Source organism: Gadus morhua, chromosome 23 (genome assembly GCF_902167405.1).
Source record: "Gadus morhua chromosome 23, gadMor3.0, whole genome shotgun sequence".
Taxonomy (NCBI): domain Eukaryota; kingdom Metazoa; phylum Chordata; class Actinopteri; order Gadiformes; family Gadidae; genus Gadus; species Gadus morhua.
Window position 1 is genome coordinate 20,521,438 of NC_044070.1, and position 15,194 is coordinate 20,536,631.

The following is a 15,194-nucleotide window of genomic DNA, read 5'->3' on the forward strand; positions in this document are numbered from 1 at the left end:
GAGACATTTTCTCTGAATGATGAGCTGTCCTCCCCATACCTGAGAGTGTCCAGTCTCCAGCGTGGATCCTCCAGTCCAGTAGAGAGCAGCGCAGCTCCTGAGTCTCCTGGGTGATTGTAGCTCAGGTCCAGCTCTCTCAGATGGGAGGGGTTGGAGCTCAGAGCTGAAGCCAGAGAAGCACAGCCTTCCTGTGTGACCAGGCAGCCAGACAACCTACACACACACACACACACACACACACACACACACACACACACACACACACACACACACACACACACACACCTTTATTTATTCTATCTGGATGAGAATAGTTCTTACTGAACTAAACAGATTAATAAAGTATTAATTCCATATGATGGACAACTTAAAGTTTTATGATTTAATTCAGATCACAGCCCGTCTAGAGCCACCATCACCGAGCCTCATGTCTACACTAATGGCAACTCCTCAGAGTTACATAACATATAACACATAACATCCATAACATACAGACAGCAACCCCTAACCCTCACCCTCACATGAGCTGGCCAGAGTTACATGACATATAACATACATAACATGCTAGCAGTTAACAGTATAGCAACCCCTCGCCCTCATCAGCTGGCCAGTGTTCTGTCAGCTAGAATAACCTGTTAACTCATAACACACTAGCAGCTAACAAGACTGCAAAAATAAACAACCCTTCAAAAAAAGGGTATCTTCCTAAAATCCTCGTCCTCTAAAGTTCTGTTCCTCCTCTGGCCACTTGGCCTCCCTCCTCCCATCTGTGCTCCACTGACATGTTGACCCCAGCCTACAAATGAATAATGATGCTGAATCTGGTGGGGATCTTAAGCCCAGTTCAGACCAAAGATTCACCTCGCAACGAGGCTGTTTTGGAACGTCGCAGGGGAAGAGTTGCAGCAGTGTGACCCTAACCCTAACTTCAGGTCAACATTGGGGGATCGTAATTATTTTGTTCAAATGTGTTCAACCAAAAAGTGGCCATTTCAGTATTATTTATCTGTAATTTATTTGATTAAATCCAAATTTCGTTTCTGATGATGTATGAAATAACCCATTCCATCAATTGACGACTGCATTTTACAAGTGTGTTATGAGTGGCGGGGCATGCACTCATTTAACATGCCCTGGGAATGTATAAATGTTCTTGAAACTTAAAACTGGACCATATATTCATTAGAGTTGGATTTCAACTCAATGCAGGACCACTATTTGAGTGGATTTGACGAACATTGGAATAAAATTAAGGAGTGCTGCGGCAGAACGAATCAAGGAATGGGCGCAGTATCGGCCCAAAAGCAACAGGCCTACAATGCGCTTTACAAAGTAGGAAGGTGAGAATATAGCCTAGTCCACCCCCGTTTACATAAAAATTCTTGAAGGGGATCAATTCAAATAAACCAACAGTTTTTGCAAATAGAAAACTCTCTACAAAGTAAGAACTGCTCATGATGATATCGCTGCGTTGTCTCTGTGGAGACAGCGCAGCAACACCTCTACCCAAGCCCCCGCCCCCCCTGGAACCGCGAAGCCGTTGCATTTATATCAGAATGAAACCCAATAAACCGCCAATGTGTGCGTAGGGTCCGGGGTGCTAGCTCATGCAACCTAATCGCAAACCTAAATTAGGCTACTTTTTAGCGTGATGCTGTTGCTGTTGCGGCTCTCAGCTGTGCCAGAGCGTTCACAGTTGCTAGGGAAACCACCTGACGTCGCCGCCCGGCGCAGTAGTTTGAACCGCCCCATGTTTAGAACGTCGCAGCCCGTCTCGTCGCAAGGAGTTGGAAGGAGTTGCGAGGCTAATCTTTGGTCTGAACTGGGCTTTAGACACGCGTCGTCTGTTCTTTTAGATCACAGCCCACCTAGTCCTGGATCATCCCTTACTATTAAACATACCCAAAGACACATTTAACCCTAACCCTGACCTGAGAGTTTCCAGCGTACAGTGTGGACGCCCCAGTCCAGCAGAGAGCAGCTTCACTCCTGAATCCTGCAGATCATTGGTACTCAGGTCCAGCTCTCTCAGATTAGAGGAGTTGGAGCTGAGAACTGAGGCCAGAGTTTTACAGCATCTCTCTGACAGATGACAGACATTCAGCCTTCACACACAAAATAAAAAGACCATGTTATGTCTGTGTTTATGTCTTTAACATTTTCCATAATTGAAAGAGAAGTTATGCCAATGTTAATTTTTTTTATATTTAAATTCTAATAATAAGCTTTAAAAAAAAGTCTGACATGTGAATAGGTAGAATAATAATAATAAAAAATAGTAAACTGTACTTATGTAACATTCAACTTATACTGTCATGGCAACAACAATATAAATATGTTGAGATATTCTTGTACAAAAATATTATTTAGGGGTGTGAATTTTGACTTTATCGGCTTAAATCTCTACATTATATGACTGTATTAAAGTTTTTTGTTACTTTTTTGTTATAAAGATTCTTGTGCTGTAAAGGTTTGCACATTGAGTAAAACTGACCTGAGAGTTTCCAGTGTACAGTGTGGACTCCCCAGTCCAGCAGAGAGCAGCTTCACTCCTGAATCCTGCAGATCATTCGTACTCAGGTCCAGTTCTCTCAGACGAGAGGAGTTGGAGCTGAGAACTGAGGCCAGAGCTTCACAGCATCTCTTTGACAGATGACAGCCAATCAGCCTGCACACGCAATAAACAGAACATGTTAGGAACCCTGATTGAATGTTTTAGACGACTTTTCTGATAGTTAGCTATCAGAAACTTGATGATACATTAATCTTCTTTAAATTATATTGTGGTGATCACGGCCGTGGTCACCGTGTCCGGGTGCCGCAGAGGATCCTGGGAGGCTCGGGGGGAAGCGGCACCGCCACCAAGAGAGTCGTGTGTGTGTGTGTGTGTGTGTGGGTATGTGTGTAAAATAAAAGGCAACTCTCTGGTCTTGCGTGTATTGTGTTACTGATTTAACCTGGGCCCCGTTTCCCAACGGGGCCCAGGTTTAAGGATCTTGTGTGACAACTACATTTATCTTAATGTGCTGATTTCTGAAACATGCTTTGCTCAGCAAAGAGAGCAGACTTTATCTGATTCCTTATAAGGTTTAATTGATTGGCACGCAGTCTCTAGTCTAGAATCTTTGGTGTAAACATTAAAAATGCAACGCTCCATACATTCATTATCATTCAAAGATAGAGGCTGGGCATTGACACACGGCTATTGCTGACCCGATTAGAAGAGCTTGGTCTAGATCCTGCCCATATTGTTGGGCAGGATGATGTATAGGCCTTTTTACACTGCCAAGCCGGTTCGGTCGCAGCTTGGCATGCCCGGCGATTTCACAGTTTTATGTGTAAAACCGAGGGGGTCAAATCCCCCGTTCGTCACGGCGCGGGCTTTCTTGGTTCACTGGAGAAGGCGGGGCTGCGCACAGAGTTTATACCTCTTTAGAATAATTTGCATACTCCTGAATGTTTTATTTTTTTTAGGAATGAAGTCACCCGCATGCAAAAATGAGTTCACGTCAGTGTAGGCTACAAACCTGATTAACTATTTACAAGTGCAAAAACGCCAACATATTAAAAACATTTATCTGAATCCCAGACCATCCGCACCGGATCCCCCCAAGGCTGTGTTCTTTCCCCTCTGCTCTTCTCCCTGTACACAAACAGCTGCACCTCCAGTCACCAGTCTGTCAAGCACCTGAAGTTCGCGGACGACACCACGCTCATTGGGCTCATCTCTGGCGGGGATGAGTCCGCCTACAGGTGGGAGATTGACCCTCTGGTGACCTGGTGCAGCCAGAACAACCTGGAGCTTAACCCTTTAAAAACAGTGGAGATTATTGTGGATTACAGGAAGAACCCAGCCCCATCCACCCCCATCATCCTGTGTGGCTCCCCAGTCAACTCTGTGGAGTCCTGCCGCTTCCTGGGCACCATCATCACCCAGGACCTAAAATGGGAGCTCAACATCAGGTCCCTCACCAAAAAAGGCCAGCAGAGGATGTTCTTCCTGCGCCAGCTGAAGAAATTCAACCTGCCAAAGACTATGATGGTGCACTTCTACACTGCAATCATTGAGTCTATCCTCACCTCATCCATCACTGTCTGGTACACTGCTGCTACGGCTAAGGACAAGACCAGACTGCAGCGTATCATACGCTCTGCGGAGAAGGTGATTGGCTGCAACCTTCCATCCCTCCAGGACCTGCACAGCTACAGGGCTCTGAGGCGGGCAGGCAAGATTATGGCCGACCCCTCCCATCCTGGTCACAGTTTATTTGGAACTCTCCCCTCTGGCAGGAGGCTGCGGTCCATCAGGACCAAAACCTCCCGCCACTTGAACAGTTTCTTCCCCTCTTCAGTTGGGTTCCTTAACAAGTCCCAGGACCACCACCCCCACTGGTGACACTGACTCTGGCACTCATACCCATCACCAATTTGTAAATTCTTATATTCTTGTATCTTAAATTCTTGTATCTTTTACTTTAGTTTTTAATTTATTTATTCTATTTTATCCTTTTTTAATTGATCGCTTATGTTCCTGCTTGTTTATATGGTGTTATATATAACTATCTCTTCTTCATTGTTATTGTCCTCATGTATGCACCTTAATCACCAAGCCAAATTCCTGGTTGGTGTAAAACCCTTCTTGGCAATTAAATCCTTTCTGATTCTGATATTCTTTATTTTGCTGACTAAATTAACTAAATTGGGGTGCTAGCTCAAGCAGGCAATTTACCTCGGGTAGTGTTAACGCGTGGATCGTGCCGCGAAAAAGGCGTGCATAAGACGGCATATTTGGCAGTGTAAATACGCCTTATGATGGTGCCAGTAATGTAAGCGGGAAAGCACGCGGGGTTCAGGCACGCATCGCAGCACAGTTTCCCGCAGCAGTCTACGTTCACTGCAGAAACCACGCTCTCGATTGTGCACTCCACTCAGGTCAGGGATGTTCGTTACTGTCTAGACACGGTCCAATGATTAATGAACTTCATCACAGGCTCACCGAAGCCCTTTCAGTGCTTTATGGCAAACAATCGCAATAAAAAACGCCTGCAGAATTTCTCAGACACCCGCTGGTCTCAGCATGATTCGTGTACAGTATGTCATCTGTCTCTGATCAATATGAGGACATTTTAACCACGATGGTTGAATTAAAATCAGAGGGAGACAGCAAGTGCAGCTCGAAAGCGACCTCCAACACAAGAGCAAAGGAATCATTTGATTTTATTATATGCTTTATGAGATTGCCTTTGGACGTGGAGTTTGATCGGTACATTTCGGCTGCACATTTATTTTTGGAATTTTAAATTGCTGCAATAAATTATGATGTTGTTGACTCTGTCTCGGTCTTTGCTTTTTAAATCTTACAGTAGTCTATAAGTAATATATTGGCAGTAACCACTGTTTTGGGGGTATCGCGAAATGGTGCCAGCTGGAGATTCTGTGGTATTGGATGTGTTTTAATAAAACACATCCAATACCACTGAATGTCCAGCAGGTGACTCCACTGAGGCTATATTAACGATGCTCTTAGCACCCTACGAGCACCCCTGGAGCCCTCGCTAGCTACGAGTGTTTTCCTGACGTTCGTTACGCAACGATGCTTTCGGGAAACGGTGTAAAAACTGTACGATGCTCGTACATCGCACTTCACAAACCACTTAGGCTAACGATACTTCGGGAAACGGGGCCCTGGTCTCCCGTCGGGTCATTCCTGTGCTGCTCGCCACAATATAATCAGTCTACGTAGGCCTATAACCTTAGATTGATGCAAATACTGTGACTACATTTGTTTAAAGGGGACATATTACACCACCAGGTGTGAGTGTGATTAGCCATAACAAGCCATTTTGAAACTGTGCAGCTTCTGACATCACAGGTGGGCGTGTCCACCTAGATGTATGACGGATAGATGGCATAATATGTCCCCTTTAAACAAATGAAGTCACAGTATTTGCATCAATCAAAGGTTATAGGTCTACGTAGACTAATTATAATGTGGCGAGCAGCACAGGAATGACCCGACGGGAGACCAGGTTTAAAGCAGTTACACAACACACCACAAGCACGCACACACGCGTGTGTGCTGCTCGCCAAAATATAATTAGTCTACGTAGACCTATAACCTTTGATTGATGCAAATACTGTGACTTCATTCGTTTAACTCGCACTCTCCCGTTAACAGGAGATTGTGGGAAGGAACTATTATTATATTTTGCGTTTATAATTGAAAAGATGCAATGGCAACTCTTGGATAACTTTTCAACTTTTCATTTTCCCACATAAACAACAAGGTGTAATATGTCCAATGGCACCACCCTGATAAACGTGGTCAGCAAAGGTACTGAGTCATTCGATTATATATTTAGACGACATTTAGGATTGATCCTCAAACCAGGGGGCAAGTAGTCGTTTTTTAATAGTCTCCTGATATGGAACTGTTGCACGTTAAGTAAAACTGACCTGAGAGTTTCCAGTGTACAGTGTGGACTCCCCAGTCCAGCAGAGAGCAGCTCCACTCCTGAATCCTCCAGTTCATTGGAACTCATGTCCAGCTCTCTCAGACTAGAGGAGTTGGAGCTGAGAGCTGAGGCCAGAGCTTCACAGCAGTCCTCTGACAGATCACAAAAATTCAGCCTGCACACAATAAAAAGAAGATGTTAGGAAGTGAGATTAAAAGTGCATAAATGATCCAACTAGCTCACAGGAGAAACATGGTGTAGCTAACGAACAGCACAGGGCCGCCATGGGGCCACACTGGAGGGGAGGACGTCCAGTGATGCCAGCGCCTCCGCTCTCCTCGCTGCTATCAGGGAGTGATCTCAAGGAGATGACTGTGGACATTCAAACTTCCTTCAGCAGTCCCCTGATGGCCGTAGGGATCCTGAACTCTGTGTGAACAGAGTCAGACCTAACGAAGCAGAGGGCTGTGGAGCCAAGGAGGGCCTTCAGCGCTCTATCAGTCCCAATGCTTCCTTCTATGAGACTATTGATTCATTAATTCAACCTTTTATTTTGATAAACCATCATAAATGTGCTTAAGCTCATTTACAAAAACCTAAAACACTGAGGGCACTTGCCCTTCCTGGCTTCAGACACTTTTACGACTATGGAACCCCTCTGGGGCTTTGCTTCTCTACATATTCAAACCTTTGATCTTATTCTGTATCCCTACATATTAAATAGATTTATATTGCTCTGTATTTCTACATGTTCAATTGTTTAATGATGCTCTGTATTCCTACATAATTCAATCTTTTTATGTTTGTTTTCCTACATCGTTTTATGATGCTTTGTATATCTACATTTTCAATTATGCTGTTCTGTATTTCTACATTGTCAATAGTTTTATGTTGCTTTGCATTCCTACATATTCAATCGTTTTAAGTTCTGTATTTCGACGCATTAATTTATGTTGTCCTGTATGTCAACATATTCAATTCTGTTGCTTTTATTTCTACATATTCAATAGTTTTATTTTGCTCTATTTCTACATATTCAATCGTATTATGTTGCTCTATATTTCTACATAATCAATAGTTTTATGTTGTTCTGTATTTATTCATATTCAATTGTTTTATGTTGCTCTGTATTTCTACATATATTGTTCTGTATTTCTAAATCTTAAATAGTTTGACCTATTTCTGTATTTTATATCTTCAATTGAAGTTCTGAAGATAAAATATATCTGTAAAAAATTATGATGTAGCAAAGACCTTATACAGTCATGGAGACAAAAAATAAGTTGTTGAGTTTTTCCCATGAAAATTATACATTTATGAACTTGAAATGAACTAAACATTCATATAGCGCATTTCAAGTCCCCTTCCATTGACTTCATATAGGGCTTTACAGTGAAGGGGGGACCTCACTAACCACCACGAATGTGTAGCATCCACATGGGTGATGCACGGCAGCCAATCGGCGCCAGAACGCTCACCACTCATGAATTATGAATGTGTGATTGGAATGTCATATTTTACTTTGTTGACCCCATTGTCATGTACATTATCTTTACCACACAAACTTACATACACCTATATACATGCTTACACTACCAAGGGACCACAATTGAAATAAGCCCATGGGCTTTTATGTGTTATCCTTTTGACATGTACTTTTGTATGCTTACGTTTGTGCATGTGTCAAAAAAGAATTTCAATCATTTTAATCAATCAATTATACACCAGCTTGAGGTGGAGAGTGAGGGGATTAATAAATCAGGGATTAATCATCATTTAAACAGGGGGATGAATAGGGGGCCGGATTGAATGAGCCTGGTTGGGCAGTTTTAGCCAGGACTCGGGGAATCCGCTACTCTTTTTGAGATAAGTGCCCTGGGATCTTTAATAACCTCAGTGAGTCAGGACCTCGGTTTTACGTCTCCTCTGAAGGACGGCACCTTCCACAGCCCAGTGTCCCCGTCACTGCACTGGGGCATCAGGATTTATGCTTTGGCCAGAGGGAAGAGTGCCACCTACTGGCCACCAACCGACACCACTTCCAGCAGCTGCTCAGTGTTCCCAGTTGGTCTCCCATCCAGTACTAACCAAGCCCAACTGCTAATTTTCAGAGGTTCAGCTAAGGCAGGGTCTACATTGGTCTGGCTGCTGGTTTATTTAGACCGATAAACTTTGATGGATGCAAATACTGCAACTTCATTTGTTTAACTACCACTGACCCGTTAACAGGGGAATGTGGGAATGCACTTTTATTAAATTTTGTGTTTGTAATTGAAAAGTTGCAATGGTAACATTGGGATTACTTTTAAAACTTTTAATTTTCGCATCCCAACAACAAGGTATAATACGTCCAATGGTACCACTCTAATGCATGTGGTCATCAAAGGTATTGAGTTATTATCAGATATAGTTTGACGTCATTTAGGTGTGATTCTCAAACCAGGGGACAGTAGTTAAAAGTCTTCTGAAACCGAACCTTGTGGTGTAACTGTTTACACTTAGTAAAACTGACCTGAGAGTTTCCAGTGTACAGTGTGGACTCCCCAGTCCAGCAGAGAGCAGCTCCACTCCTGAATCCTTCAGACCATTGGAACTCAGGTCCAGCTCTCTCAGACTAGAGGAGTTGGAGCTGAGAGCTGAGGCCAGAGCTTTACAGCATCCCTTTGACAGCCCACAGCAATTCAGCCTGCACACACAATAAAAATAACCTGTTAGGAAGTGAGATTAAAAGTGCTTAAAAGATCCAACTAGCTCACAGGAGAAACATGGTGTAGCTAACGAACAGCACAGGGCTGCCATGGGCCCACACTGGAGGGGACGTCCAGTGATGCTAGCGCCTCCGCTCTCCTCGCTGCTATCAGGGATCAGGGAAGTGAGCTCAAGGAGATGACAGTGGACATTCAAACTTCCTCCAGCAGTCCCCTGATGGCCGTAGGGATCCTGAACTCTGTGTGAACAGAGTCAGTCCTAACGAAGCAGAGGGCTGTGGAGCCAAGGAGGGCCTTCAGCGCTCTATCAGTCCCAATGCTTCCTTCTGTAAGACTATTGATTCATTAATTCAACCTTTTATTTTGATAAACCATCATAAATGTGCTTAAGCTCATTTACATAAACCTATAACACTGAGGGCACTTGCCCTTCCTGGCTTCAGACACTTTTACCGGGCTTCAAAACAAGGACGACTATGAAACCCCTCTGGGGTTTTGCTTCTCTACATATTCAAACGTTTGAGGTTATTCTGTATTCCTACATGTTAAATAGATTCATATTGTTCTGTATTTCTACATATTCAATCGTTTTATGTTGCTCTGTATTTCTACATATTCAATCTTTTTATGTTTATGCATTCCTACATATTCAGTCTTTTTATGTTTATGCATTCCTACATATTCAACCGTTTTATGTTTATGCATTCCTACATATTCAATCTTTTTATGTTTATGCATTCCTACATATTCAAGCTTTTTATGTTTATGCATTCCATATTCAATTGTTTTATGATGCTTTGTATATCTACATTTTCAATTATGTTGTTCTGTATTACTACATAGTCAATAGTTTTATGTTCTGTATTTCAACATAGTAGTTTATGTTGTCCTGAATTTCTACATATTCAATTCTATTATGTTGCTCTATATTTCTACATGATCAATAGTTTTATGTTGTTCTGTATTTATTCATATTCAATTGTTTTATGTTGCTCTGTATTTCTACATATATTGTTCTGTATTTCTACATCTTAAATTGTTTGACCTTGTTCTGTATTTTATGTTTCTCCTATGGATATTATACATTTATGAACTTGAAATGAACTATACATTAATACAGCGCTTTTCAAGTCCCCTTCCATTGACTTCATATAGGGCTTTACAGTGAAGGGGGGACCTCACTAACCACCACGAATGTGTAGCATCCACATGGGTGATGCACAGCAGCCAATCGGCGCCAGAACGCTCACCACTCATGAATTATGAATGTGTGATTGGAATGTCATATTTTACTTTGTTGACCCCATTGTCATGTACATTATCTTTACCACACAAACTTACATACACCTATAAACATGCTTACACTACCAAGGGACCACAATTGAAATAAGCCCATGGGCTTTTATGTGTTATCCTTTTGACATGTACTTTTGTATGCTTACGTTTGTGCATGTGTCAAAAAAGAATTTCAATCATTTTAATCAATCAATTATACACCAGCTTGAGGTGGAGAGTGAGGGGATTAATAAATCAGGGATTAATCATCATTTAAACAGGGGGATGAATAGGGGGCCGGATTGAATGAGCCTGGTTGGGCAGTTTTAGCCAGGACCTGGGGAATCCGCTACTCTTTTGGAGATAAGTGCCCTGGGATCTATAATAACCTCAGTGAGTCAGGACCTCGGTTTTACGTCTCTTCTGAAGGACGGCACCTTCCACAGCCCAGTGTCCCCGTCACTGCACTGGGGCATCAGGATTTATGCTCTGGCCAGAGGGAAGAGTGCCACCTACTGGCCACCAACCGACACCACTTCCAGCAGCTGCTCAGTGTTCCCAGTTGGTCCCCCATCCAGTACAAACCAAGCCCACCTGCTTAGCTTCAGAGGTTCAGCTAAGGCAGGGTCTACATTGGTCTGGCTGCTGGTTTATTTAGACCGATAAACTTTGATCGATGCAAATACTGCAACTTCATTTGTTTAATTACCACTGAACCGTTAACAGGGGAATGTGGGAACGCACTTTTATTATATTTTGTGTTTATAATTGAAAATGTCAACTTTGGGATTACTTTTTCATGTTTTGTGGTCAAAGGTACTGAGTTATTATCTGATATAGTTTGACGTCATTTAGGTGTGATTCTCAGACCAAGGGACAGTAGTTAAAAGTATTCTGAAACCGAACCTTGTGGTGTAACTTTTTGCACTTAGTAAAACTGACCTGAGAGTTTCCAGTGTACAGTGTGGACTCCCCAGTCCAGCAGAGAGCAGCTCCACTCCTGAATCCTGCAGTTTGTTGGTACTCAGGTCCAGCTCTCTCAGACTAGAGGAGTTGGAGCTGAGAGCTGAGGCCAGAGCTTTACAGCATCTCTCTGACAGATGACAGCTGTTCAGCCTTCACACAAAAAAACAGAATATGTTGAGAACCATGATTAAATGCTTGATAAGACTTTTCTGATAGTTGAACAAATGATTATACATTAGATCTTTAAATGGTAGTTACATATTAGGTGTACAATGTTGATACTAACAAAAATGCTGTAACAGAAAACTATCATAATATTACTTTTATAGAATTATGTATTGTGTGTATCGTACAACATGTTATAAGTATGCCTACAGATATATGTTGTATGTTATTGTAACTTTTGTATTCTAGTATTATATATATTGTATTGTGTGCATTGCAATACATGTTCTTAGTGCACCGTCAGAGATGTTTTTAAATTTACTACAACTTTTATATTCTAGTATTATGTATAGTGTTGTATTGTTAATACATGTTATGAGTGAACCTACAGAGATGTTTTGGAGGCTTTGACCAATGGCAGCAGCCCCAGAAGACCCTCCTCAGAAGCAGAGTATTTCCTCAGGTAAAACACGTCCAGCTGCTCTTCTGATGTCAGTACGATGAAGACCAGAGCTGACCACTGAGCAGAGGAGAGAGATTCAGTGGAGAGACTTCCTGATGACAGGTACTGTTGGATCTCCTCCACTAGAGAACTGTCATTCAGTTCATTCAGACAGTGGAACAGATTGATGCTTCTCTCTTGAGAGAGATCTCCACCTATCTTCTCCTTGATGTAATGGACTATTTGGGTATTGATTTGTGACCTCCTTCCTGTCTGCCCGGATGGAACGTTTTTTGTTAGATTGTCCTGTAATTTACTTCCTCTTGGTTCCAGCAGACCTTTCAGGAGCATCTGATTGGTCTCTAGAGAGAGGCCCAGGAGGAAGCGGAGGAACAAGTCCAGGTGCCCGTTCTCACTCTGTAAGGCCTTGTCCACAGCACTCTGGTAGAGGGGGAGGAGTTCAGCTTTCCCGGAGGTTGGATGTTTTTCTGAGAGCAGGTTGACACCAGTGTTGATGTAGGACAGAAAGACATAAAGGGCAGCCAGAAACTCCTGGATGCTCAGATGGATGAAGCAGAACATCCTGTCCTGGTGCAGTCCAAACTCCTCTTTAAAGATCTGGGTGAACACTCCTGAGTACACTGAGGCTGCTCTGATATCGATGTCACACTCTGCCAAGTCTGCCTCATAGAAGATCAGCTGGCCTTTCTCCAGCTGGTTAAAAGCCAGTTTCCCCAGAGAAACAATGATCTCCCTGCTCTCCAAACTCCATTGTGGATCGGTATCAGCTCGCCCATGATACTTCCTGTCCCCCTGTATGGACTGAACCCTCAGGAAGTGGCTGTACATCTGAGTCACGGTCTTGGGCACCTCTTCTCTTCTCTGGGATGTTTTGAAGAAGTCCACTAGAACTGTAGCAGTGATCCAACAGAAGACTGGGATGTGACACATGATGTGGAGGCTTCGAGATTTCTTGACGTGAGAGATGATTGTGCTGGCCATTGTCCCCTCTCTGAATTTCTTCCTGAAGTACTCCACCTTCTGTGGGTCGGTGAACCCTCTCACCTCTGTCACCATGTCAACACACTCAGCAGGGATCTGATTGGCTGCGGCAGGGCGTGTGGTTATCCAGATGCGGGCAGAGGGAAGCAGGACTCCCCTGATGATGTTTGTCAGCAGCACGTCCACTGAGGTCGGTTCGGTGACATCAGTCCAGATCGGGTTGTTCTGGAAGTCCAGAGGAAGTCGACACTCATCCAGACCATCCAAGATGAAGACTACTTGGTCATGGTCGTATCTGTAGTTTCCTGATCCTTTGGTTTCAACAGAAAACTGATGAAGAAGTTCCACTAAGCTAAACTCTTTCCCTTTCATTAAATTCAGCTCTCTGAAAGTGAGGAGAAATGTGAAGTCTATGTCGTGGTTGGCTTTGCCTTCGGCCCAGTCCAGAGTGAACTTGTGTGTTAAGAGAGTTTTACCAATGCCGGCCACTCCGGTTGTCATTATTGTTCTGATTGGTTTATCTTGTCCAGCTAAAGGTTTAAAGATGTCTTCACAACTGATTGGTGTTTCCTTGTTGGCTTGCTTCCTGGATGCCTTTTCAATCAGTCTGACCTCATGTTCCATGTTGACCTCTCCACTGCCTCTCTCTGTGATGAAGAGCTCTGTGTAGATCTCATTCAGAGGTCTCTGCTCTCCTGCTCTAGCGATTCCCTCAAACACACAGTGGAACTTCTTCTTCAGATGAGCCTTGAGTTCATGTTGCCACTGGACCGCAACAGCTCCTAAATCCCAAACCAGAAGAAACATACCATTCATAGTTCGAAGCAATATTACTGATGTAAAGAAAAAAGTATTATAAAATTCTACTTCATATGGATCTTATAACTTTATTAGTAGTGCTGTCGTTGTTGAGTATCAGTGGTATCAGTGACTTGTTAACCTGACATAACAAGATAGTGGTTCATCTCTTCCACTGAGTTATTCTGCTGTTGATCTGCAGTCTAGTGTTTACAATTCTTTAAGCTGATACCCCCACAATAACCCTACATATCTGGATCAAACCATTCAACCTGATACCCCCACAATGACCCTACATATCTGGATCAAACCATTTAACCTATATATTTGTATCTTACCACTCCCCAGCTTGTCGGCCAGTTCCTCCTGGTTCATCTCCATCAGGCAGAGCTTTGTGATGTCTACCACTCCCTCTATGGCGCGCCTCCTCTGCTCCTCGTTCTTACCATCCTCCTCCTCCTCCTCCCTCTGACTCTCTGAGCATTGTGGGTAATTTGAGAAGAGATCCCTCCAGAGCTTCTTCAGCTCCTTGTCTAGAAAAGCGTGTGCGTTCTCCTCAGCCCTCTGGAACAGAACAAACATCAAGGAGAACTTTGAACTAACTGAGGACATCAGAAGCATCAGTCCCAGATGAACGTCTCCCTGGTCTAAAGAGAGAAAACTGGAGACTATAAGCTCCACAAGAGATGCTTTTATTGCCCATGTAGAGCCAGGGGCACCATTAGAGATTGTGGGCCTTATCAAATAATATATTGGGCCTCCAACCTAGACCACCCACCAGCCTAGAAAATCCATTTGACCACCCATAGATTGATAGACTAGCTCTAGTGTAGCGTACTGCTAATTACCCAATACTTGGCCTGCTGTCATTGACCATTGATGTATGAATGTTAGAGGTAATGAGTGGCATCTCTCATTACTGTTGCTGTTCTGGCAAAAGGCTTTCCTCTTTAGAAATTCATGAAATTCAGTGGTGTTTTACGTTTTTGGTCAATTTATTCCCAAAGTTTGTCAGATGCCAGTAATGTTACACTGGCTCTAAACACCTCAGTAAAATGGGACAGAAAAGACACAAACTGTCTTCATACTCTGCCATTACCTTTCACCACTAGGGGTCAGTATTTAGACCTACCTAAGTAGAAGAAAATGTGTGTAGGCCTCAGTAAATAGTCTCCCGGTTCATCCACCTGTCTACCTCATTCATTGATTCATATTCATGAATTTCCTGTTTGATGAAGAACTATTGGATTGATATAAGATTCTATGATTCACTAGGTAGCTCTGTGATAATGGGCACCACAGGAAGGGGAATAAATAAAAACCTTTAGTTGTATAAACTGGGTGACCAACTGTGGGCCCTGCTCCTCCCTCTCAGGTTTCTGT

At 43.1% G+C, this 15,194-nt stretch overlaps 1 protein-coding gene across 1 annotated transcript; it reads right to left on the reverse strand.

Annotated features, from left to right (window-relative positions):
* Positions 1–392: 392 nt before the first annotated feature.
* LOC115537699 (NLR family CARD domain-containing protein 3-like) lies at positions 393–14,259 on the reverse strand. Its single transcript, XM_030349744.1, has 5 exons — positions 14,150–14,259; positions 11,959–13,795; positions 2,495–2,668; positions 2,056–2,105; positions 393–403 (listed from the first exon to the last, which is right to left on the reverse strand). The coding sequence occupies exons 1-5, from the start codon at positions 14,190–14,192 to the stop codon at positions 393–395; spliced, it is 2,115 nt and encodes a 704-aa protein (XP_030205604.1). The 5' UTR covers positions 14,193–14,259.
* Between the last annotated feature and the right edge of the window lie 935 nt (positions 14,260–15,194).

Excerpts from the sequence above, each read along its gene's own strand:
- LOC115537699 (XM_030349744.1), bottom strand. The coding sequence starts at position 14,192 with ATGGAGATGAACCAGGAGGAACTGGCCGACAAGCTGGGGAGTG. Across the intron at positions 13,796-14,149 it reads GGCCGACAAGCTGGGGAGTG|GAGCTGTTGCGGTCCAGTGG; the intron begins GTAAGATACAAA and ends TTTGGGATTTAG. Across the intron at positions 2,669-11,958 it reads AAAGCCTCCAAAACATCTCT|GCTGATTGGCTGTCATCTGT; the intron begins GTAGGTTCACTC and ends TTGCGTGTGCAG.